The sequence below is a fragment of the Rhea americana genome, unplaced genomic scaffold (genome assembly GCF_003343005.1).
Source record: "Rhea americana isolate MKP2758 unplaced genomic scaffold, rheAme1 scaffold_115, whole genome shotgun sequence".
Lineage (NCBI taxonomy): Eukaryota > Metazoa > Chordata > Aves > Rheiformes > Rheidae > Rhea > Rhea americana.
Window position 1 is genome coordinate 987518 of NW_028185206.1, and position 27669 is coordinate 1015186.

The following is a 27669-nucleotide window of genomic DNA, read 5'->3' on the forward strand; positions in this document are numbered from 1 at the left end:
CTCATGACAAGTTGGTTAAAAGTACAAAGAATTAGTTATTAAAGATAAGTACAAAAAACTAAATACATTTCCATCTATTGCAATAACAGCAGTATAAAATCACTAAAATAAAAAAACAGACATTTAATTGATAGCACACATTGGTATAGAATAAATCATTTTGCCCTGCCTAGCTTACTGCAAAGACAAAAGATGCTCTTAATGCCTTTAGCAGTTGTCTCTAAAGTGGCTGAGTATGTTCTCCCAAAGTTCTAGGAACTTATTCCCCAGAAGTTTTGCTCTAATCTTTTGCAGGATTCAGATTGCAGTACAATTTTTTTTAACCAGTTCCAACTACATTCCCACCACAAATGTATTTGCTCAAAACATACTTATTTTCTATCTCATTCTGCCATATTGGCCTGAAGACACAGGAACTATATACGCAATATGCCGTCCACAACGCTCCTTCATGAAGAGGCTTTCCTCCGTAACATCACCTGAGACAAACTGATGGCGTACCAACTAGGTAACTGAACACTGAGGTAGACTGAAAACTGGCTGAACTGCCAGGTTCAAATGCTTGTAAGCAGCGGTAGGAAGTTCAGCTGGAGGCCTGGCACTAGTGCCTGACACCAGGGATTGACTCTGAGACCAACACCGTTCAGCAGATTCATTAATGACCTGCATGACGGGGCAGAGTGCACCTCAGCAAGTCCACTCACAATACAAAACCAGCAGGACAGGCTGATGCACCAGAGAGATGTGCTGCCATTCAGAGAGGGATCTCAACAGGCTGGAGAGATGGGCCAAGAGGAACCTCACAAACTTCAACAAACGGAAATGCAAAGTCCTGCATCTGGGAAGGGATAACCCCAGGCACCAGGACAGGCTGTGGGTTGACCTGTTGGAAAGAAGCTTGGCAGAAAAAGCCTGGGTGCTGGTACACAACAGGTGGAACATGGCCCAGCAACATGTACTTGCGACAAAGAATACCAACAGTATCCTGGACTGCATTGAGAAAAGTGCTGCCAGAAGGTTAAGGGAGGTGATCCTTCTCCGTTACTCAGCACAAGTGAGACAACACCTTGGGGGGTGTGTCCAGTGCTGAGCTCCCCAGGACAAGAGAGACATGAACATACTTGAGCAAGTCCAGCAAGAAGGCACAAGGATGATTAAGAGGCTGACGCATGCCTATCTGAGAGCAGAGATCATTTAGCTTTGAAGAGTAGTGTCTATGGTGACTTTACCAATGAGTAAAAATTCCTGATTGGAGGAGAAGCAAAGAAAAAGGAGCCTGGCTCTTCTCAGTGTATTCAGTATCCAGTAAAAGGACAAGAGGCAGTGGGCACAAACATACAAGAAGTTCTGTTTAAGATTTTTTTTTTTTTTTACTGTGATCACTGCCAAACACTGGAACAGGTTGCACAGAGACAATGTAGAGTCTCCATCCTTGGAGATATTCAAAATCTGATTGAACAAAGGGCTTGAATAACCTGCTCTGCCTGACCATCCTTTGGGTAGTAGCACTGGACTAGGTGCCTAAGAGACTCAACTAGTCTGTTATTCAACAGTTCTACAAAATTCTTAGGCAAATGTACCAAAAAAAATCATCCACTGAATATTGATGCTTTATGAAAACATTTAAATCATGTTTTATTAGCCTCTTGTCAATAACAAGATTTTTTTTCTGTCATCTAGCCACAGCTACACTTCACCTTTATCTCAGTACCTCAGTACTGATATGCTCCTTCCTTCACATCCCAGCCCCTAGTCAGCCCCAATAAAGTCTGCTCTCATGAGGCCAAAATCAGAACTGACTGCCTGAATAGTAATATTCAAGACAGATGCAAAAGCTCTTTATCCAAAACATACCATGGATGCTTACCACAGTCTACATTTCTTTTAAATTTTTTAAATATTTAAAAACTTCTCTTCCTACTCCACCTCTGAGCCTTGCAACTGTCCACTGACACAAACACCACAAAAAATCTTGGCCACTAGAAACTGTTTTGCTCTACTGTCTGTTGCATATTCATTTTCATATTTCATGTTCCTGTGTGAAACAATGAATAGCACGTTAGTACCATTTGCACGTTAGTACCATTTGACATGGAGCTACTGGAGAGAGTCCAGTGTAGGGCTATGAGGATGAACAGAGGACTGGAGCACCTGCCCYRTGAGGAACGGCTGCGACAGCTGGGCCTGTTCAGCCTGGGGAAGAGAAGACTGAGGGGGGATCTTATCAATGTGTACAAGTACCTGAAGGGAGGGTGTCAAGGGGAYGRGGACAAACTCTTTTCAGTTGCCCCGTGTGACAGGACAAGAGGCAATGGGCAGAAATTGAAGCACAGGAAGTTCTGCCTGAACATGAGGGGGAATTTCTTCACTGTGAGAGTGACAGAGCGCTGAAAGAGGTTGCCCAGAGAGGTTGTGGAGTCTCCTCCTCTGGAGATATTCAAGGCCCGCCTGGATGCAACCCTGTCTAACATGCTGTAGGTGGCCCTGCTGAGCAGGGGGGCTGGATTCAATCTCCAGAGGTCCCTTCCAACCTTACCAATTCTATGATTCTATGATTTCATCACTTTCTGTTTCAGGTGTTTCAGCTTACTAGAAGTCAAAAATCAGGTGCAATGCCGTATGAGTTGTTCCAGTAATTTTTATTCTTTTTATATTACAGTGAATTGCCCCATCAATCACAACAAAATTAATCACGTAGTTATTCTTTCCCCCACCCCTGCCCAGGCAGGGAGAGCATTTAGCTTACCTGAAAAAAGAAGAAAGCTTGACCAAACCAGTAGTGTATGATAGTAATCTGTGCTGCATCAAATTTCAGAGGTCTCCAAATATATTTCGTCATCATTGTCTGAATCAGCAAACAAAACACTAAGACTGGCAAATTATGAGGTCTAAATAGAAGGGCTGCTAGCAGAACCAATCCACTATATACTTCCCATAATCCTATACTCTTCACACTGGAGTCTGCAGAAATAACCTGTGACTTTAGTAAATCTTTAGTGCCAGTGAAGACTATGCCAAGGACAAAGACATAAACAAAACGAGCCTCAGTAATCCCCCTGAAAATGAAATTAAAAAAAGAGAGTGAGAGAAAAAAAGAGAGAGCTATTTATTTGAGAAGATAAGAGAAGATAAGATGAGTTATTTATTAGTATCTATTTTACAAGTCAAAAAGGTCTTTTTCAGTGGAGGAGCTTTTTCTGATACAAAACTTTAAATACAGTTCACATTTAAATTACAGCATCCTCAAATCAATGTTAGCAAAGAAAATAGTACTAAAAACTATATAAATTTCAACATCATTAAATATCAATTGATGTAACCAAAATAAATTGTTATTACTATTTGTGATTTAGTTTCATAATTATATTCATATAAATATGCCATTTATATAGCATAATGAACTGCCCCAAAAATAGGCTCTAAAGTGATACGGGAAGTTTGTTTCAGGAAATAACCTGACATAAAATTAACTGTTCCTTTAAAGCTGTTGAGCGATTTTTCAGAACTCATTCACACAAACATATCTTTCCTTTTAGACAATCAAAAAAGAAAGTGACAGTATTTGAAGATCCTTAATTCAATCTCAAAGTCCTGCCTGACGTCTGAGGTATCTTCTCACTTTATACTGTTGTAGACATATACTATAAACCAGCATTCAGTCACTTTTACTCTGTGTAATTTTAACTCTTTAATTTTTGAATTCCTAAGCAAAGTGAGTATTTTAAAAAATAACTGCAATTACCTAGTATAATTAACTGCTATGATAATTATACCTATACATTGATAGGACTCTCTATTTTCAATGAGAACTGACAAACACAAGTACCAGAAGACTCAAAAACTGAGACCTACCATTCTAGAAAAGCAAGGGCCAAGACACAAAGAAATTGAAAGTGGATATTCATTAGAGTTCATTGATATTCTTGTATTTACTGGGTAAAAAAGTCAAAAATCACTTCAGTGTAAGCTAAACTATAATGAGTGGTGAATGAACATGCTCTCCTAAAAGGGTACTACAATCACTCAGAAGTAAGAATTCTTCAGTCACTTGGACTTAATATATAGAGGATTAGACCACAATATTAGAAGTAGTATAGGTATAGTTATGCCCAAGAAAGCTATCCACAGAAAACATCACTATTTGAAATTTCTCAGAATATTTTTTCTTTACACATTTGTGTAATTTTTCAGTCTCTGAAAAGTCACTTTACTCCTGAAGTAATTGCTAACAAATGACTTTGAATTCAATCTTCCTTTTTCACATCTCAGAGAGAAAAGAGAAAAGCAAATAGGGAAATAATGAGTACTGGTATTCACAGGTTCATTTTCCTATCTTGCCCCTGCAGAATCAAGAAAAAAGGCAAAAACACCACACAATAAAGATATGGCCTTCTTAAATATGAATATGGTACTCAGTTCTGTGGTTTAGCTTTCAAAGCAAGTTGTGGGTGTAGTTGTTTACATAAGCCAGTGTGGAAATAAAATAAGTACAAGTATTACTCATATACTGGCATACTTCATTTCAAAAGCATATTTTCTATTTTATGTCCATTTCATGTAAGAGATGGAACATATCCTACCATTGCTTTCCTCTTGTCTACAAAGCAATTACTTAGTTGCTATTAAACACTGCTTCATGCTCATACTTCAGTGTTATTTTTTGGGTCAAAAGATAATCAGCTGGTAGCTTTTTCACCTTTTCAAAAACATTTTTTCCGGTAGCTTCTTTGGAAAAGGACTTAAAAAGTAAAATTCATCCTTTGCAGGGAGATTTTCTCTCCCACATTTAAACAGTAAATGCATGATCACCCTCAATAAACCAATTTAATGGTAGCATTACTATTTGTTGAAATGCAGCTTAACATAAACAAATAAGGAGGGGAAAGGAATTTATTGATGCTTTTGTAGAGTATCTGCCACAGTGTAGCTTAATACCTGGCACRATGTGCAAGTATCATGTCCTGGGAGAACATCTGAAGTAAGAACTTCAGACAAATGAACTCAGACTCATTTTTCCTTCACTTGTACAATAACCAGGTTCAAGCTCACACCTAACACTGTGGAAAATGTGTTCCCTTATGAAACAAGCCTCTGTAAACTCTAAAGGGGACTTAAAGAGTTCCTGTGTCTCCTTGATGATGACAAGTTTCATCCATGAAAACAGCTCTCTTGAAATGGGAAGAAYAAAAACAAGAGAAAGAAAGGAAAAGAATGTCCTCCAGGAAGCTCTTATCTGAGTTGCAGAAAACACCATGCAGGATTCTCCATTCAACAATGCATTTATTTTATTTTATAATTGCTAAGCAAACTTTGTTTGCAACTTTAATGTAACACAACCTCCCAGGACTGCCTAGCAGATAGAATACTTTCAGCAATAAAAATTCTTCTGTATTTATCATGCATTCACAGAGATTGAAAAATAAAAGAAAGCTAATTAGGTCAATTCTTTTCCTGCATGGCTAGCACAGAAATTGAGTGCCCCCTTTCAAAATCTGTGCTAGTTTTGATACAATTGTTAACAAAGTATTCAAATATATTCATATAATTTACAAGTAAAACTTTAGGAAACAGCTTTGGGTATCTGTCACTATTAAATGGCTTATATGAAAACTAAGTTTAATCAGTTGATGGAAATTCAAACTAAAAAAGTAATTCTTAGCAAATGCTAAGAATTAGCATTCCACCATTATTTTGGTTGTGTTGCTATGCTATATGCTCATTTTTTCATTGCATAAACTATCATTTTAAATAGGAACTCCGAGGAAAGTGGAAGGCCAAATTACTTCCATGCAATTTTTAATTTAGAGGTTATTTTAGCAGAAGCCACAGAAAAGAGAACATACTTCAAAAACCTCTTCTCCCTTATTCACTTCTCAGCAGTTGTCACATTTTAATAAAACATTTGTCTTCAGCAAAAGGGAAAGAGAAAAGTAATTTCAGTGCAGGGATTCTCCATTTTATGTAAGAAAGCAGTATGTATGAAAAACACTGCGGTGATCTACATCTTTTTCTCATGCAGGTGCTATCTTACATAGAACCACTCCAACCTTGCAGCTGGATCTGGCTCCATCCCAATTATGAATACATTAATTACATACTCAGTACAGGTACCTCCAGACACATTTAAAAGCAAGTCTTGGTTTTGTTCATGGTGGTATTTTAAACATGCTTCTATCATTCATCACATCAGCCATCTAACCAAGATGAATTAAGATCACTAAGCTGACAGATCAGGAAACAGCTCAATCTATTAACATGTGTCTATCATCTTTACTGACATGCCAACAGAAGGGGTAAGAACCTGCTTTTGCTAATGCCTATTTCCCAGAACAATTTACACGGAGGATGTAAGGGTGTAACTCACTGGAAAGACATATGGAACATTAATGTAAGTCCTCAGTTTGCTTGAAACAGAACAGTATATACCAATTAGGATACTGCATACAAATATGTTAAATAATGCTACTGTTGTACAGTGAATACCAAAAAGCTTGACTAACTTTTCAATTAAGACTAGGTGACACATTCTTCTAGAATATCTGCATAGTACAAAGAATATATGGTCATGCACTTCTTCTCTCTGATAGGTGTTCTGCTCCATACAGCACAAAAATTTTTTAGTGGGAACGTCGTAATTGCAAAGCACATTCTGGTCAAATGGACAACTRCTTCATTGAATGTTTAAGCTAAAAGGTAAGGCCAATGAGCACCAACCCTTAGAAGTTTCTTGTCTGAATAGCTGAATGACACCTTTATTGGCTACTCTGTCATAGAGTTCCTCTGAAAAGCTGGAGAAAGCATAAACAAACTTTTTCACAAACAGGTACTGTTTCTCTTTTACTGTTAGAAACACAGGGTTTGGCTTGCTGAAGTGCCAGCCATTGAGATTTTAAAAAGCACTCTGCTGTTAAACACAGGCAAGAAGTAGTAGCTGTTCTGGCAAGCATGCTCTCTACTGCTAGTTCTTCAATCTGAGTGAAAGAGAAATGCTACCAACTAGAGCTGTGAACACAGTTTTACAGTTTGAGAAACAGATGCTATGATCATCAAGTCCACGTTAAAACCCTGCAAAACCATCTCCTTCCTCAGTACATAGTTTTAGACCACAAAGCATGGTACAGGAAGTCAGTCAATGAAGGACAGAAGGGAATTACTGACTGTTAAGTTTATGATTAAAAGTTTATTTCTATAAGCACAATGAGCAGAGGAACAAGGAGAGGCAAAGGAACCCCAGTATCCAAATGAGAGCCACTCTGAACTGGCTGCTCCCATGGCCATCACCGGAGAACAATCAGCACCGTGGTCTGGGTGTGACACCACAGGATGAGCTACCAGGAGAGGGCTCTCTGCAGATCATGAGACTGAGCAGGGAGAGTACTGCCTACAGGTGTATGGTGACTTCTTACAGGATGCCAGTGAAGAGTGTTGAGACTGTGCAAGACTTACTATGGAATGTTTAGGAGAAGAACCAAAGGCAAGAAAAGGTAAGGATCAAGGTGGTTTAGGAAGGAACAAGCGTGAGAAGACAAAGGAAAAATACATAAAAGAGGCCAATTGCATGTACAAAGGTTGCTGGTCAGTCCACTTGCATGGCCATGCTCTGCACCTGATCACCGCAGTCTGCCTCACCTTCTTCTTAACTCCATTTGTAATTATTCTCCTGGCTGAGGAAGCTGTCTGTTCTATGTGTACATGTGTGATGGAGGACTAAGTGCCAGGCACTGGACAAGAGGTCCATGGGTCTGTGATGCCAGCAGCTGGAGAAACTAGAGTGCGTGTGTATTGTGTGGAGATGTTCGTCAGTGTGTATAATTTCTAGCAAATATCAAGTTGGATGAGCTGGTAAGCTATGAAGTCAGGTATCAGGGAAACCTAAAGTTTGGGCTCGTACATCCCGGCACCAGCAACTGGAAAGCCTGGCAGTCTAGGAGCAGCTGCTGCACAGATCATACAAGACTACCTACTGCACAAATCCATACTGCATATATACATATACATTTTCCACCAACATGCTTTCATCCTGATCAGCCAGAGAGAGGAACAAGATGAGGCTGCTGGTGCTGTTTGTGTGAGCACTCTGCTTTTCATCTGTGTGAATCTGTTTGGTCAGCCATGTRTATATATACATATGCACTGTGTGTATGAGTTCTTCTGCTCCTGTCAGGATTTACATGTTCAGCTTTGGTACTGGCCTTGCTGCTGGCTGGACCTTAGGACATGGACCTGTAACACCCTCACCAGATTCAGCAACCCCAAATTATTCAACAAGCACTGACCAAGGCATGGGTCTTATAGAAAGTTTTTCACTATCTGTTTTACTATACACAACCTCATAGCAAATTAGTACTCAGTCAAGGGAATCAAAGAAAACATACATTCCAGTACATGCCTACCCTACAGTGAACGAGCAGACAAGTGTCTGGAATCTAGTAAAATATGTGCACTGACTTCCACAAGCACTAAAATATTCCAATTAAAAAAAATCTGTTGGTTTCTAACAGTTAAATATTCATTTCATTTCAAGTTGTAATTTAAGTTCAAGGCTCAGCCACCACTGTACTTGGCAATAAAGCTTTGGTTTATGAATCTTGAGTGCAGCTTTTAAATGGTTATAAAATCAGATATATATAAAGGTTTGACATAAAAATTTAAGTAAATCATCATATTCATTTTTACTTTAAGCTGAAATAATATGAAAACTCTGCATCTTTCTTGTTATAATTACAATCAACATGGCAGCTACAGTATGAACAGTAAGTTCTCAGTGAAGGCATTGTTCATCTTACGTATTTAAGTATTCTACTTATTTCCTTAACCACATTTTATTTTCAGCTCAGTTTCTGTATTTAACATACTGCACCACTCAAAAGTATTTTTTTTTTTTTTTTGCAAGGATAACATTATTCCCCAAAGATTTTAGTCAAATATAAAACAAAACTAGAGGTCACATTCAGAAATCAGATATGTTTCCACAGAAGTTATCAAATATGTATYCAAATCCTGGAGATTAAGTAAAGATCACTGGAGACTTGCACACCTAGCAGAACTAGCACACAATGTTAATTTAATACTAAGTAAAGAACTAGCATTCTCTTCGATATTTGAAGAGATGAAATGTATGTACACATATTTGGATATACATATAGACATATAAAAAATACCTCCTTAGCAAATCTGACCTTCTATTAGCCCTAAGATCTTCTCCTGTAGGTATCTCCTTCTCTCTCTGCATCTTTTGTGAATCTCTGGCTTCCTCATTAAAAAGCCCCAATAGAAACCACTATAATCCATATCAAATTCAAAGTGAGTGATGGAAAAAGTTATTTTATCCAGAAGACAACTGTTTTACAACCTGTCTTCTATGACCTCTTTCTTCTCATTGAATTTCCTAACAGATTCTGGAAGATTTTCACAACTATCTCACACTAAGAAAAAAATGAGCCTGCAGAATCAGCCACTAATGGTGAAAAGTAGCAGAGCTTCTAAGAAAATCAAAGATACTTTGCTATATTGTAGAAGTAGCTACTCGTAAGACAACTAATAGCTTCCTTAGAGACAATACTTCTTTAAGAAATTTATCATCCATATTAAAAGCCTTAGTCTGTATTATGCAGCTGAGTCTATATCTCAAGAAGGATTTTATTACATCTGGAAAAAACAAACATTACAGAACAGTCAAYTGCAAAAGAAAAGACACAAAAAGTACCTCCCTCCAATTATTGTCTAAACGTTTTTCAAAACCATGAGATAGCTAAATGAGCTTGGCATGCTCTCTGTTGAACACAGCAAGTCAGTCTAAAACAAAAGGAACAGGTCCATTTGGGTCTTCTTTATAGCAAAAAAAAGACAGAAGAACTATTAAATTTTCCCAGATTAATCAGCAACTGTCTGGTTTCTAATTTGACATAGACTCAAGACATTTCATGGGGTTCATGGGGCTTCATGGGGCTGTGCACATACCACAAAAATTGATTCTTGCCCATCTTTAAAATAAGAATTCTTTTGTTCATAAGAATACGATTCCAGTCTAGTCAATACCCACCCCACTCSCCAAGATATCCAAAGTGTTAACACCTTTCCAGAAATAGATTTACATATCTGTTGATTAACTTACTTTGAAATATCTTTGCTGTCATGTTGCCATGGAAATATGATGTTTCCAATGGCTGCCCGGTAACTGTAGACTCCCAGGAGTCCAAGTGCCATAGCAATTTTTGAAACTAGAGAACATTTTCTCTGAACCAGAATGAAGATCATAACAAGGGAGACTGCAGCCAAAAAGGAGAGTTCAGATTTATGTTCAGAGCTGAGGGGGGAAAAAAAACAAATAAAACACCTTCAAACTACTATAATTATTGCAACGCCTTAACTACAGCATTTTATTTCTGAATTAATCACTGCATTGACATCTGTTACCAACTTTCCAAGAGGTACAGTAAAATATTTTAGTATTCTTAGAAAAGAGCTTTTATTAATGAGGTTTTCTATTCAAGCATGCATGTTTAGAAGTGTAATTATCATGTCCCACCATATGCTAGCTGTTCTGCTTGGTTTAGTTATATAAAAACTGAATTGCATATTGCATAGTGGAAAAGGTTCTAATGCTTTTAAAATAACTTTTTATTTTTATATTTAGAAACTTACTGCATTTTGCTTATGCTACAGCATTTCTTTTTCTAGTATAAGGCAGAAAATATTTTATTACTATGACACTAATGTAATTACCTCTTTTTAAATAACTGCAAATGTATTTGTTTAATTCTAGACATAAAAAAATACAATCTAGCCAAAACAGTCAAAAATACGTAGTTTGAAACATACACAAATAAACACATTGGCACAATACGGCTCTCTTCAACCACTACACCAACTTGTACTGGATCAATGCAAACTCTGTGTCTTTCTCTCCTGTGTGCATCACGGCCAGGAAGAGAACAGATACTGTTGGTTTGTTTTCCCCCAATCCCAAGTAGGTAAGCATTCCAAAACCAACAGCATTTCCTTGAACATACTGCCAACTGGCATCTACTTAAGCCTACAGTGATATCAATTAGTACTGCAAAATGTAAGAGGATTAGGCAAAGATCTGCACTTAGCCACTACCATAGCCAGCTATGAAATTTCAGAAAGTACACTGAAATCTGAGTTGATAATCCCTGCCTACCTACTTCAACTATTCCCAAAAGACCACTAATTTTACTAGCTTTACCATCTGTTAAAACATCCTTTATGCCAGGAGGGCCAAGGTCTCCATATTTTTCTTTCTTCAGCATTTCAGAACGTCATGATGAAACATCATTAACTTCAGCAAATTGACAGTGACTCTGACCTACATCTGAACTAACCAGCTTTATCTTTCATTTATTCAAAATTATAGCACTTATTTTCCTATCCCTAGATATGCTTTATTTGGAGTTTGATGAATAGCTATGTCAACTACTGTGCTTAGAGAGTCACAAAGGAAAGTATATGGGGCAAAAAAATAGCCCTACTAGTCCCCCCTGCAGGAGCCAGCCAGCTCTTCATACACTTAACAATGCTCCCTGGAGACGCACTGCTCTCTGAAGGAAAGTAGCAAAAATTGAAGGAGATAAAGCTGTGCAGTCTTGATGTTTATTCTCACTACAGTTCTTTCTCTACAAAAGATAGAGTAGAAGCAGTTAGCGGACTGCTACAAAATGTACTGTGAAGAATACGTCATCTGTATCTGTGAAGACAGTATGTGCACTATCTCCCATAATCTATGCACAAAGAATTAGTTCAGTAGCCCTTTTAACCTTCAGATGAATTTTTGTGGAAAATTTTAAAAGCCATCATGATGCATTCTGGTTGGCCATTCATTGTATGAGGAGCAGATAAGGCAAAGCAGGGATAAAAAAAATGTAGATCATCATCATCTTCATACATTTATCTTTAAAAGGCAACGCACTTCTGTTAACAGATACCCATAAGCAAATCTAACATATAACATCACCAAAGCTTTTAGAAGTACTACTAAAAAGAAGCAATTGTTAGTGTTATACCAAGTAAGACACTGAACCAACATAAGGAATTTTTTTCATGGAATATCTGAAATCATATTCTATCTTAAAAAAAAAAAAAAAAAGGAAGAAGAAGAAGAAGAAGAAGAAAAAGAAGCTCTCAGAGACAACAAGTGGCCAGTAAGAGTTATGTCTGAAGTTATGCATGCATTGATCACCAAGGCATTTTATCAACTGCTAACATAGGTGTTTATATATAACTTGTGTCCAGGCTTTTTGGTAAGTTTTCTGTGATTTCAATTTTGGATTTTTTTTAGAATCACCTAAAGCTTTTTTTTTTCAAAAAACTACTCACAGGTTTCACTGAGTTTGCTGAAGAAACAACTAAAAGGATTTATATTATTAAGCAAAGTCAGGTCAGCATATATCACCTACAGTTTCAAAACTTTCCAGCCAAGGTCTCACAATTAGGCAGCTAAGTCCATGCTAAATTGTCATGTAGTCTGAAGGGGAACTCTCGAGGCGCAACATAGAGTCCAGTCATTTATAAAATTCTAAACGACTCTGATGCTATACTCAGGAATCCAAGCACGAACATGAAATTGAGTGGGTTTGCTGAAACCACACAATGAAAAGTTCTTTCCTGAGAAAGAACCTGGAAAAGTGAGCTTCATCATTATGTTCTTCTAACAGCTCTTTGTCTATACCACTATACTTCTGGTGCCACAAAGAAGATAGAAAGCATTTCTTTCCACCGCTTTGACCTCATCCCATCATTACAAATACAAATAGAATGAAAGAAATTATRTGTGCACCTATAATTTATATTTTAGGTGGGTAAAGCCTGTTCATATATTCATTTTCTTTCCAACATTGCAAAACAGAATACTCAGGATTCCCATGATACACTACTTTCGGAGGTTGCTTATTTAGTTTTTTAAGTACAGTATTGAAAACAAACGTAATCATCTTCTCACATTGCTGTTTCTAGTAACTTCTCTTCAAGCTGATGCAGTCATTATTATTTCCTCTTCTGCACTGAACCATGTAGAGGCTCTGACATCTTCCTATTATCGTCTCTGCTCTGGTTTAAATGCCTAATGAAGGTAACTGAATTGCAGCTATGTAAGACAGAAAATCCTATCTTCAGGAAAATTTAGGGAGTATATTTTCCCTTTATTTCATTTGATGTCTGCTTTTCTGTTCCACTTTTTCCTCATGTGAAGTCTTCATTATCTTTCCATGAAGGAATTGTTGCAGCAGGTTTCACAGAGTCTGTCTACAGATGAGGAGACCAATTCCCTAATTTCAACAATGTTCAATTCATCTCTAATAGCTAAATTCAACATGCTGTGGGTAAGTGGATTTTTTAAGTTTTGCTTCTGGCATTCTTCCATGCACAAACTGGCAAAACAATCTCTTTGTCTCAAACAAATGAACACCTTAAGACAGAACACCTTAAACCCTGTCCAGACAAGCAAAATATTAGTCTGAACATGACCAGAGATGTTTAAAAGGTCAAAATAAGAAAAAAACAGGGATAATTGTTCATCAGTTTATCYTAAAGTCAAAACAGAAGGCTAGCTAGGAAAAGCCTAAATAGCTATAACTCAAACTAACAGGGTATGTACAGTCTCAGTAYGGTTCTAATTTCTTTTTGCTGTAAATTGTGCTATTAAAGCTATGCAAATAGAATGCACACTAAAAATAGAAAAACAATCAACCTTAAAGAAGAGCAGTGCATTCTGAGAAAGCAAATAAGTGATTTATACAACTGACCTTACCATAACCTTTTAATTTATGCTGTAAGGAAAACACATTTCACTCCATCAAAAGACTAGGGTAACAGCCACCTACATGATCCTGTTCTCTGTAATGGTGCATTGGACGTAAATGGCATGTTTTGGTAGCAGGGGGCTACAGCTGTGACTTGTGTGAGAGAGGGCCATGAACTGCCCTGTGACTGTCTCAATCAGCTCCAGACAGCTCTGAAACATGAGTGCACAAATGAAAGGAGATGGAAGAGGAAACACAAAAAGGGGATATAAGAGGAGACACAGGAGGACACACAGAAGGGGACATGGGAGGAGAAATGTGAAGAGGCACATTTTTTCAGGAACTGGAAGAGACATGTGGAAGCGAATGTTGGTGATATGGCTGAAAGGGTGCTCCTGGAAGGAGGCACACCATACCAGAGGAGTTACACCTCTGAAGGGACTACAGCTTTTGGATGACCCAACACCAAAGCAGGCTATCTCCAAAATGACTGTGGCCTGTGGGCAACCCACATCAGAGCAGGTACACTCCCAAAGTATTTTGGCCATTGAGGACCCATGCCTGAAGAGGTACACTCTTGAAGAAACTGCAGCCTGCAGAGGACCCCCTTCAGAGACAGTATTCCCTAAAGGGACTATGAAGGACCCAAGCTGGAGCAGAGATACCCCCAAAAGAACTGTGACTCATTGCTAAGCCATGCCAGAGCAGATACACCCGTGAAGGGGTTGCTTCTCGTCGAGAACTTTTGCTGGAGCAGAAGACAGCAGGAAGCAAGGAGCAGGGGGAAGAGCAATAAGCAAAGAGTGGCAGAAATAAAGTTGGGCAATGACCCCAACCTCCTGTGCTGCCCACTGCCTCCTTGAAGGGATTGGAAGTGACCGAGTATAATGTTTGGTGACAGCAAGGTAAGTAGAGAAGCGGAAGGGGGAAGAAAAGGTGTTGGCCTGAAGCTGGGCCTTAAGATGGGTAAGGAAAGGAGTTTCCCTAAGTGCTTGCTTGCTTGATTTTCTATATCTTCTTTGTTTCTCAATACCCAAATCAGTAATTAAAAGTTTAYGTTGATTGGCAGTAAATTAAATGAAGCAAAATTCCTGAGTCAAGATTGTTTTGCCCACAACAAATGGGAAAGAAAAAAAAAATCCAAAACAAAGAAAATGAAATACAAATAGAGAGACAGTCTTCTACAAACCAAAGGCTGTGCAAAGTTTGGTTGGCTAAGCTCTCCAAAGTTTGTTCAGTGGACCACATCAGGCCCAACAGAGACCAGATTTACCCCTATACCTCCTCCTGCTCAAATCCCAAATAAATGCACTTTAAATGCTGTTATTTGGGCAATCTTTAAAGTCTGCAAAGCAACTAGAATATAGGTTATGGGGATGACATACACTGTGTTCTTGAAAAATTCACTGAAAACACTATTTCTGTGATTTAAGCTAGCATGCAGTTCCACAGCAGCCAAATCTATCTATGTCAGGGCTGCTGAGATTTTGCTCTTCTTCCTGCTCCCTGTACCAGCTCAATGCAAAAGTAGCAACAATACTGGGAGACAGAAGGCTGAAGTGGGATAGCCCAAATTACAGATCAGCTTAGCCTGCTGCTGGACTTTAGATTGTTCTGAATTTTCAAAGACACAAAATGTGTAAGTTTAAGACTCAGTACTTCTTCCTCAACCAGATCTGAACCCCACAGGAGCTTTGTCAGCAAGGCTGACAGCAGCAAGAAGTTTTGATGTCTGCAATGCTCCAGAAGATGCAGTTATTTCCAAGTTTTGTTTCTACACAAATTTCAACAGCAGTAGTGCTGACTTGCACACTCTTCCATTCCTGCATTCTCATACTAAACCAGCCCATGCACTATGTCAGCATATTGGCCTGTGAGGCTACATGGTAAATCAGAGTGTGAMCTCATCCAGCTGAAAGACAACTGTTTCTCACCCCATACTGGGTTATTTTTCCAGTTACATCAGTTCAATGATTTAATTTACTGCACTGACAAAGTAGCAGCTGTACTGCTAAAATACAGGGCCAATGAGAAGAAGAGCATGAAAGGAGGTTTCTTGCAATGCATAGTAAAGAGCTCTTTTAAATATCATTATCCTGAGATAAGCAGATAAAACCTAAGACTACAGCTGTAGGAACTTTTATCTTCTACTTACTTCTAGGTCCAAGAAAATATACCCAATAGGAGGTCATAATTAGAGGTGGAGGGTGCAGGGAGCAGTACACCTGCAAGATCATGAAGCTTCTTGTTTGATATCTGGCTATCTGTTCTTCAGCTTACCGAAGGAAGGAGGCCAGCAGCTTTAATAACAGCGTTGTATGGATTTATAAAGGGGAAATATTACTTGATGAACATGATAGCATTCTATGATGAGATGACTGGCTCAGTGGACAGGGAGAGAGCAGTGAATGCTGTTTATCTCAATGTTAAGGCTTTTGGTATTGTCTCCCATAACATCACCAGAGGCAAACAGATAAAGTACAGGCTAAATAAGTGGACACTGAGGTGGACTGAAAACTGGCTGAAGTGCCAGGTTCAAAGGCTTGTGAGCAGCAGCAGGAAGTCCAGCTGCGGCTTGGCACTAGTGGTACCTGGGGCCAACACCTTTCAGCAGATTCATTAATGACCTGCATGACGGGGCAGAGTGCACCTCAGCAAGTCTGCCCACAATGCTACCACCCCAAACACAGGTCTCTTCCCTTCCTCCTCCCTTCCTAGACAAAAAAAAAAAAAAAAAAAAAAAAAAAAGTAGAACAAGTATACAAAGAACTAGATTTACTTGAGTGGATTTAGATTTACCTGAGTGTGTCACTTGAAAACTCCTTCTAAGAGTGTTAGAGTTGGGGACACCAAATTTCTATGTTGTTGTGAAAAGCCAGGAAGTTCTAGAAGCACCTGCAGTAGCCACAGACTGGATTCCACCTCTGCCATCTCCCAGAGTCCCCACAGCCCAGGGCTGGAACATGATTTGCTGGTCTACAGACATGCCTAGCACAATGAGGTAGCAGGTGGGAGCACACTTAGCAGGGACAGGATCTTTAGAAATTAAGTCTAGGCGTGCACACACAGTTTATCAAAGGTTGGTAACATTTCCATGTGTCAGCAAATATTCACAGGGAGAAAACAGGAGCAAAAGTACATTTCTGACACATAAGTAACATCTTAGATGCCAGAATACGGAGCTCTTGTTCCATGGAATTGCAGCACTAGAATTCTTCAAGGAAAAGAGTTGCCAAAATACATCCAATGAAAGCAAAACAACATTCTCAAAACTGCCAAGCTGTTTTAGAGGTGTCTCAAATTCTCAGGCTGAAGAAGACATCTGGCAGAGAAAGCCATTGGACAAAAAAATTTTGAAGATGCTTGTTATTAATTTTTAAAAATCTTCCTAGTTGCAAGAAATCACACCTAATTCTTAGTCTGTAACAAACTGTTCATACACTGACTTAGCTTATAATGAAAGAGTTCATTCCTTCCTCAGTCCCTCATCTCATATCAAGAGGAGGGAAGCATGGTAAAARCTTTGGCATACAACTACTATAATGTCATAAATTTACTCATATCTCACATCTTTCAGCACTAATGCCTGTCATAGCAATCAGTATTTTAACTGGGAGGCTGATAATAAATAGCTAGTCTCATACTAGTTCATTTTGCCATGTCACTGTTAATGAATGATGGATGACATTTTTTCCAAGTGTTGTGAGATATAAGGAAAAAATTTCTTCATCTTACATAGCAAAGCTTTCCCATTTGCTACACCTTGACTAGTTACAAGTCGTTTCTCTGTCCACCAACTGAAATAGAGGAAGACAGCTCAAATATTAAGCATTTTTAATCACTAAATGCAGTCTTCATGATACTGAAATACAGTAGAAAAAGTAAAAGCTTTTCTCCAGAGCACTTCAAGCTGTAAGAAATTATATTATTTTCTCAGAAGAGTAATAACTGAGCATAATATATTTGAAAATTCCCTTCAGTTTTCTAATCACAAAGAAGAATTCAAAGTGCAGCATCTTCTCCTGCAACCTCATAAACTTTGAAACTAGGAGCAGAACCCTCTGCTTTAAAATTAAGGGTTTAATTCTAGTAATGATTTTTAATTTCCTAAACCAGCCACTGTTAATTTACATAAGGAAAAATATTTATTTTTGTCTCTGACAAACCTATCATGATTAATTGGCATGAATTAGATAAGTCATGGTGTTGGGCTAAGATGACAATCTACTGACAGTAAACAAGGATTACTCCCGTATGAAGGAGTACTGAAAAATTCCTTATGTTGCTTCACTGTTTACTTCTTTGACATGTTTATAGTACTCTCTGTACTGTGTAGGTACTGTGTAGAAGCACAGACTTCACAAAACAAAACACACACAAATTTTTAAGTAATAAAGCAACTATGAATGCAATAATTCAGATACCTACCTTGTCAACCAGTGTCCAAAGTCTGGCCGATGAGCCCACTGGACCCCTGTCTGATTCAGGGACCGAAGTAAACGACAACAAATAAGGATGATCCACGGACTTGCTAAGCTTATCCACTTATCAGATCCTTTTATGAATTCAGCTGAAGAAGTGACCTTTCCCAATTTTGAATCATCTGCTGCCGGTATATCAATATTCTTGTACTCACAGGCTTCCTTGACATTGTCAAAATTCTGTTTTATAGTGCTGCTATGCTGAGAGTCACCTTCCTTCAGAAGAAAATGATTTCTACAAAGTTCCTGACACAGTGCCAAACAAAGGGTATTGATGAGAAAATACCAGGTTTGATGTTCCTCTTCTATAAAGCTGCTTGCACCCAAACTCAAGACATGACCAACTGTTCCTGCCAGAATCAGTATATCTACTTCTGACCAGCTGGAATTAGACACAACTGGATTCTGCAAATGAAAAAAATGTATCAGTGTTGAAAGTGTGTAAAATAAATCATTTGTTTAAGTATTCAAAGTGTGCTTACAGCAACTTGCTCTAAGAAAACAAAATAAACAGTGAAACAACTTATTTTTATCTTCACAATAGCTCCCACTACTTTAAAAAGGTTCATTTTAGTGTAAACTATTTAGTTAGCATCACAATGTAATTATACTGTTTAAAACACATTGTGTTTAAGCTAAGAAACTTCTCTACGAAAAATCATCACAATTCTAGAGGTTTAGTTTCCCTACCACCTTGTGACAAAAGGTTTGAAACAAGCTCTCTCCTTGTTACACATCAATAGAAGTAAAAATAGAAGTCTTTCAGAAAATAAAAATTTCAAAATTTGAGGTACAAATAACAGGCAATATTTTAACAGCTTAAATATGTTCTATCCTCAACTCAGTACAGTGAGAGAGCCTTCATTACTCAAATTAACAGAAGTTATTGCAGACAGTTTGATGCCACCCCTTACCATTGCTTAGATTTCTATATGTACATCATCATAAAATTAGCCAAAGATCTTATCCATCTATTATTTTCTTCAAAAGCTACGTCCATCTAAAATCACAATAATCTTTGTGTAATGTCTCTACTACTTCAATTTCTTCCTCATAGCAACTACTTCGAACAGTTCCATCATCAGTGCCTTCAATGATACAGCTAAAGAAGAGTGTGTAAGGGCATGTGGAATGCGAGAGCATCTGGTTAATTAAGGTTATCAGATCAGGACCTCTTCAGTTCAAATATAGTAACGTATCAGAGTTAGAATTACTTAGATTAGTAAGTAAAAGGGAAAGCGATAAAGGACACACACAGAGACACAAACCTGATAAGCAAGCACCAAGGGAAACAATAAGGAGCCCAAAAGTCTTCAGCCACTAACTGATGGCCCATTAAGAAACTACAGCTCTGAAGAGGGCCAAGCTGGACTTTGTAACTGATAAGAGGGAAAACAAACCAAATGAGTATTATGGATATTTAAGGGGGCCTGTGGGACTACGTAAAACTTACTAAGGAATGCTTAGGGGAAGGGTCAAAGTTGTGGAAGACAGGGGTGGTGAGGAACATGGAGGGGAAAATACAGAGGAGGAGGTTAAAAGTGGTCAGTCATGTGAAACCGTATCCCGGTTTCTACGCTTGTCTGACTATGCCCTGTGCCCAATCACCACAGTGCATGGTATCCTCTTACTAACACCTCTCTTAACTATCTTTCTAGATAATATCATCTATCTCTGAATGCTGCAAGGTCCAAGTACCAGTAACTGGGAACAGGACTACGGGCCATAGGGCTTACAGACATGGGTGCCAGCAACCAGAGACACCAGACTAAAATCAAGTACCAGCAACTGCAGCAGGACTACAGGTCATAAGGCCCTAAGTTCCTGGGGTGCTAGCAACAGGAGGGCCTACATGCCAGCAGCTGGAGTGAGGACCATGGATCATACAAGCCATGCGTCCAGTTGCTGGCAACTGGAGAGACCAGGATTCAAGAGAGGTCTGGGTGCTAGCTACTGGAAAAGGGCCACAGGTCTATGTCTCAACAACTGCAGAGACTGTGTATGTGTGAGAGGTCTGAGGGACAGGGATTGGAGGGACCTCAGTGCATGTATATTTTCTCCTAGTCAATATAACCTGATGTGCTGAGCACGTATATGTAATTCAGTAACAAATTTCAAGCTAGACCAGCTGGCAAGTAGGAGGAAAAGCTATATCTGCAAAGAACTAAAATCTGAGCTAGAGGTAGGTGAGGAGGACAGGGGGTAGGTATGAATATTAGGCAGGTCAAGAGCCCATATAATATTTGAGGGATCCATGCTGCAGGAGGAGGGGGAAGGTTTGCAAGACAAGTGTATGAGTACATGGTCCTAGAGTCCACCAAATGTCATAGCAGCCTTCTAGCATCCCTTAACAAAGATAGATATATATTTGTGAAGCATTTTGGGAAAGAATGTTAAAAATCATCCTTTACCATTTTCTACTCTCATTAACCTCTCCTCTATTAGGCGACAGCAAAGAAAAGACTATCTCTTATTCTTTAAATTATTTCAGCTAAATAACAACTTAAAAGACAAATCTGAAGTACTGCATGAAATTTTTATTTAAGAATAAAGACCTCTGAAATCACTTTCTGTTAATTTCTTTTATTATACCCTCCTATATTTCACCTAATGGAAAAGCTTTAGAAAACAGCCTTGAATATGCATACAAACAAACCTCACGGAGAACCTACATCTATCCAAAGACGCACACAGTGTACCATGATTTCCAAACTGTTTTTCACTTATGTTTTTCACTTATTTTGAAAAAATACAGCATCTTATATTAAAAGAATACAGAATTTTATGTTGAAAGAATACAGAAATTCTCTAATTTCAAAGCAGGTAACAGGGAAGTGAGTACACACACACACACACACACACACACACACACACACACTTCCCTGAAAATCCAGATGCAATCCTGAAGTCTCACTTATGCTTAAGACTTACTTACAGCACCACATGTATTTTTGCTCAATAAGCAAGATGATGTAATATGTGGAGGACAACAAATCCACTTGATATAAGAAGCTAGTTAACAATATCTGAAATTTGGCTTTGAGGGAAACAACTTTTGCCTAATTAAGACTGCCTAATTCATGGAAGAAGTGTAGGTAAAGTCGAAGTTAATCACCTATTCACATCACCTGAATTCCTTGTGCTGTTAAAGAAATATATATTAATAAGAGTCACAGAACTTAAAAAAGAAAAAAAAAGGCTACAGGCTGTAATAATGAGAACAACTAAAATTTTAGCATAAGAACAGTCATCATCTGAAAGAAATGCCTAAGCCCATAATCTGAATTTATTAGCATTTGAAATTACTTTGGTGTGCTAAAGATCACTCCTTTTTGTTTAACTGTCTAATCTACAAATCAGATACCATAAACCACATTCTGAAAAAGTAGTTGCTGGAGTCTCTGCAGAAACCAAAGCCAGTGAAATTCACAAAGACTGAGACATGAAGGATAAGTTACTGAACTATAGAAAGTTTAAACTCTAGTAACTCCATCATGCTGACCTTAAAGATCTTGGCTAACTAAATGATAAGCCAGCATGGAAGCACCATCTGCTTGCACAAACAACAAAATCTGAGACCTTCAAAGGAGAATGAACTGTCTTGAGTACAATTTGTTTGTCTTCTTCAGAACATATAACACAAAACCTGTGTAAGGGTTATTTTCTCATATTTGATGGTTGTCAGCACCAACACAAAAACAAGTTCATTTGGCAGCAGGTTCATAAGCTGAAAAAAATGCTGTATTGGTAACAGGGAATTTAAGACAACTTCAGTGCTGAACACTTTGGTGTTCAAATTTCAAGCCTACCTGTCTGACACAATTTTAGTGAAAAGAGGAAAAAAAACCTTAATCCTCTATTCACATCAATAGGTTTATACAAATAGCAGTTATTGATAAACCACATTTCACAGAGTTAATCACTTGAGCAAATCTGTACAAACCAAAAAACTGCCCTACAAATTATAATCTTATGAGCCTCACCGATTTAAGAAATACTAAGAAACCTTCAGCCCTCAGGAACCTAGTAGGCATTCCAGACCTTAAATAACTTGTATAACTGAGACCAATAACACAGCAAATAAATTCAACACAGAATCTTGGACTGAGTTTCTAAATGTCAGGCTTTCAGCTGAAGCCTGTAATTTGCCAAGCCGTGGTAGCTTTAATATTTGATGCACCAGCATTAGCAATTAAGGAACACAGAAGCTGATCCTTTTGCCCTGTCTCTGAAAATCTCTTGCCAGCTTGGAAACAGGAGTGTCAGTACATAAACAACAGAATATATGCATCCTTGCCTATGAACACTTTCTTTACTTTGAAATTGAATGTCCTCTGTACTGTATTCTCCAGGTCCAATTCCAGTTACGTGCTTTCTATAGGTTTGATAGTAAAGCTATTTTTCACAATAATTAACCCTTCATATTTAATACCTGAGGAATTTTACATGATCAGTTTGTAAATGAAAAACATATTTTTCTTGCCTACAATCTCAAAACATTTAAACCACTATCATTATTTTTACTAATTTTGATACTTGGGCTTCCAGTCTTATCTTGATTTCCAACAACAATAACTTTCATATGACAATACTTTTGCTCCTGATAAATTTTCATGGTAGTTGAGGTCATTTTTGAAAGCTACCCCAGTCAATGTATGAACTTTTCTTTTAAAGTTAAAAAATGGGGAAAAAAATATTAAGTACAGTTGTATAAATACGTTTTTCCATTGAATTTGATAAACAATACCATATAGAGAAGAAAAAAAACATTTTAATCATTTTAATATTTTAATATATAATGCCAAATAAAAAAGAGGATATTTTATGTAAGTAACAAGAAAAACATTAAATTGTGCATAGTAAAACTTCTGACAAGCTGTATTTGGCAAGCTTTAATTTTTAGTTGTCATTTTCAAAAAAAACTAGTTTTGATTTTTTCTATCAGAAGTAAGAAGAAAAGTTGCAACTACTAGTAGTAAATACTGTGCTAAGAAAACTATCAAGCAATTAGCTTGAAGCTATGCAAAAGAAGTTAACATTTTTGAAGATCTGCTGGAATTCATAAAGGACTGCAGAACTATTTAAAGCTTGAAGTGTCATCAAAGGAAGGGACGGGTGCTGTTAGAAACATAGTAATCAGAACCTATAAATAACAATCAGGAAGCAGATGCTAACACTGCCTGCAGCATCATGGTCTTCAGAAAATTCATGAACGTGGTAATCAGTTTCTATATTCAGTCACAGTGAAAAAGCAGCCATACAAATGAGACGCACTTTAGAGAAAACTCTCTAAAGATGTGAACAGAAACAATTAAAAAAAAACTGTTCTGCTAACAGCTTCAGAGCTATCTTAATAACATTTTAAAATAATACCTGCATTTTATTATATAGCATAAGTTTAGAAGAGGCTTTTAGCTTTTTTAACTCACAAAATCCTGATTCAGGATCTATCTCTGACATCAGCAGTGAAAGGCTTCAGACCTCCTTTAGATATGGAGTATCTATGCAGATTCACATTACAGAGATATACAAATCATTAACACTTGGATCCAGGGACATTTTAGGATAATACTCATAAATCTCATAGAAGACCCTTCAGTACAAAAATAGAACATATACAAACATTCAGTTTCTTACAAAAAGCCTAAGGATACTAGGAAAAGAGGAAGGAAGATGGGACTTGAGAGTGTGTGAATTACACTGCCTGCATTCCTAGCTACCCTAAGTAGTCTCTTACATTCACATTGTTGGCATCTCCAAACTATTCTCTGTTCCCTTTCACATTCTCCAAGCTCTACCTTTGTATAAACAGTTACCTGAAAGTAATCACCATTTCCATACACTTCTGCAACAGCCTTGGGGCTGGTAAGAATGTAGATCAAATCCAGGTCGCTGCCTTCACACATATAAGGAGTGAAGGCATTTAGTAACTAAATCTGAAATATATCTCAAGCTTGCTCTGGAACCTGAACAAGGACAGCAAAGCTTATTTCAGTCATGAGATATACATCCAGCAATCCAATCATCCATGGAAYATGATGGAGCTTGGATGATGAAAATGAATTCCTACAGACTTGGATACAAATTCATGTGCATCTCAGCCAGAATTATTATTGCCTACACTTCAAAAGACATACTTTAGCTTCCCACGTTTTCAGAAATGCATCAGGTAGAAATATGAACACAGGCAGCCCTAGAACAGAGCATCTGGTACTTCTTATTTATATCTGCCCAAGCCTCAGAGAAAAAAAAATCTTTAAGACATTGCTGAAAAACTCCTCATTCATGGATTATTGACTTGAAGCAGCTAAGATATCTCCTAATATGTCCTAAGCTGCCAGTTAAGTAAAACTCCAGAAGATGATCAGGATGTACCAACTCCAGAGTCTCTCCCAACTTTCTAGTCCAAACAGAAAACACTTAATAACTGTTCTGCTACAGCAAAAGGCAAATATTTTAAAATGAAATATGTGAAAATAAGTATCTTCACATTCAAGAAGCACTAACCAATTCCTTTTAGAGATGACAGACTTGTCGCTAATGATAAGAAATTTTGTTTGTGAATAAAGGCTTTTTTACCTGATTAATAAGCTTCAGGGAGATCTTTAACTGGTACCAAAGTGGAAAGGCAAACAAACTGCTGTTGAACCTTTCTTCCTCAAGCAACAGAGTACAGAGTTTACTGTCCTAATATCAATAAGCAAGAAAGCTGCTGTGCTGTAGTCGTAAGTACAACATGGAGTGCTGGAGGCAAAGATATGAAGCTTGATACAATATCCTGGATATCACTTCTCATCAGTTTGTCTATTTTCATTCAATTTGTCTGTAAAGGCAGATCTACGGAGAATGTAGGGGTGAGAGAGGAAGACAGCTGAAACAGAAGGGGTAGATAAACGTTTTCTCACTCATACTGTTGTCCATGTTCCCTGGGAATAGTAGACCAGTTGGAATCATAAGAGATGACCAACACTTTAGTTAAAGAAATCACATTTTCACTGTGATGTTCTTCCTAATGATTCATAGAATCATAGAATCAGTAAGGTTGGAAAGGACGTCTGGAGATTTCCTCCTGAGAGAGATGCTCCAGTCTTCTCATCACCCTTGAAGCCCTATGCTGGACTCTCTCCAGTAGCTCCATGTCTCTCTTGTAATGGGGAGCCCAGAACTGGACACAGTACTGAAGATGAGGCCTCACCAGGGCTGAGTATGGGGGCAGGATCACCTCCCTCCACCTGCTGGCAGCACTCTTCCTAATGCACCCCAGGACACCATTGGCYTTCTTGGCCACAAGGGCACATTGCTGGCTCATGGTCAACTTGTCATCCACCAGCACTCCCAGGTCCTTCTCTGCAGAGCTGCTCTCCAGAAGGTCCGCCCCTAGCCTGTTCTGGTGCCTAGGGTTATTTTTCCCTAGGTGCAGGACCCTGCACTTGCACTTGCTGGACCTCAGGAGGTTCCTCTCTGCCCAATTCTCCAGCCTCTCCAGGTCTCTCTGAATAGCAGCACAGCCCTCAGGCGTGTCAGCTACTCCTCCCAGCTTGGTAGCATCAACAAACTTGCTGAGGAGGCACTCTGTCCCCTCATCCAGGTCACTGATGAAAAGGTTGAACAGGATGGGAGCCAGTACTGAGTGCTAGGGGACGCCACTAGCCACAGGCCTCCAACTGGACTCCACACCACTGACAACAACTCTCTGAGCTCTGCCTTTCAGCCACTTCTCAAGCCACCTCACTGTCCACTCGTCTAACCCRCACTTCCTGAGCTTATCTAGGAGGATGTTATGGGAGACAGTGTTCAAAGCGTTGCTGAAGTCAAGCTGCACCAATGTCCACTGCTCTCCCCTCATCTCCCCAGCCAGTAATTCCATCATAGAAGGCTCTCAGATTGGTTACGCAGGACTTCCCCTTGCTGAATCCATGCTGACTACTCCTGATCACCTTCTTTTCCTCCATCTGTCTGGAGATGACATCCAGAATGAGCTGTTCCATCGCCTTTCCAAGAATGCAGGCGAGGCTGACGGGCCTATAGTTGCCTGGGTCCTCCTTCTTGCCCTTCCTGAAGACTGGAGTGACGCTGGCTTTCTTCCAGTCCTCAGCCACCTCTCCAGTTCTCCAGGACTTTTCAAAGATGATGGAGAGAGGCCTGGCAACAAGATCTGCCATCTCCCTCAGTACCTGTGGGTGCTTCCCAGCAGGGCCCATGGATTTGTTAACATCAAGCTTGCCCAGAAGATCTTTAATCCCATCCTCCTCAACCAAAGCAAAATCTTCCTTTCTGCAGACTCTCCTTTTTTCTCCAGGCTCCGGGATTCTTGAGGGCTGCCCTTAGCAGTGAAGACTGAAGTAAAGAAGGCATTCAGTAATTCTGCCTTCTCTGTAGCCTTCATCACTAGGGCCCCCACCCCATTCAGTAGTGGGCCTACATTTTCTCCAGTCCTCCTCTTGCTACTGATGTATTTGAAGAATCCTTCTTGCTGTCCTTAATATCTCTTGCCAGACTTAATTCCAAATGGGCCTTAGCCTTCCTCACCGCATCTCTATATACTCTGACAGCTTTCTTACAATCCTTCCAAGTAGTCTGTCCATAGTCTGTGTACTTTCTTCTTCTGTCTGAGTTTTGCCAGGAGTTCCTTGCTCATCCATGCAGGTCTCCTGCCCCCTTTTGTGGACTTCTTTCTCCTTGGGATAAGTGGAAGAGTACAGATAAGACTGGTACCTCTTCTGTATTCTCTGAGGGAATTATACACCTCCTTTAGGGAGCTAGGAATAACTTTCCTTCATAAGGAAAGGTTTTCTACTAACTCAGGTTTTGAAATCAGGAGACATTTTGCCATTGCTGCTGTGATCACTGACAGGGCAGCTGTATTAGAAACACATAAGCCACCTGCAGGACGTTATTCACACCAGCAGCTGTCTCTCACCAAGAAGGATGAAAATGTGCCAAGAACAGATGGGAATGAAACCCAAGAGTCAGGCCAAAGTAAAAAGGCAGAGCTCGTACCTGTCAAACAGTATTTCGAAYCTTCCTGTTCTAAATTTAGTAATAGCTGATAGGATCTTCCTAGATTCCAGTCTGTGTTCTAGTAGGAAATGATTCTACACGAGCCATATAAAGTGTCAAAGAAGCTAAAACATATGGTATTGCATGGCAGAACAGCCCAGTATGATTTCCACTTAAGTGATACCACTGACCACCAGACCTGCAAGGTCTGGCACAACAAATTTTAAGACTTTGTGGACTATTTTGAACTGAAATTTGGGAGAAGTAGACAACTGCAACACAAGAAATGCATACTCTCATACAACCCACAAGTACGAAATCTCAGTGTGCATTATATTTGGACATGAATAGTGCGAAATAAAACCACAAATCCCTGCACAGGAAAACTATTTGGGCATCTAGAACACACAATAAATGCTTTCTCTTGTCTT

General features: G+C 38.8%; 1 protein-coding gene across 2 annotated transcripts in view; it reads right to left on the reverse strand.

Annotated features, from left to right (window-relative positions):
• The window catches only part of PIGG (phosphatidylinositol glycan anchor biosynthesis class G (EMM blood group)), a 97854-nt gene that overhangs the window by 43535 nt on the left and 26650 nt on the right, over window positions 1-27669 (reverse strand). For both annotated transcript variants that reach the window (XM_085317394.1, XM_085317402.1), the window contains 3 exons: window positions 18186-18643; window positions 10115-10306; window positions 2747-3056 (listed from right to left, as the gene is read on the reverse strand). In XM_085317394.1, coding sequence (XP_085173520.1) covers window positions 2747-3056; window positions 10115-10306; window positions 18186-18643 — 960 coding nt within the window. The remainder of the gene's footprint in view (window positions 1-2746; window positions 3057-10114; window positions 10307-18185; window positions 18644-27669) is intronic.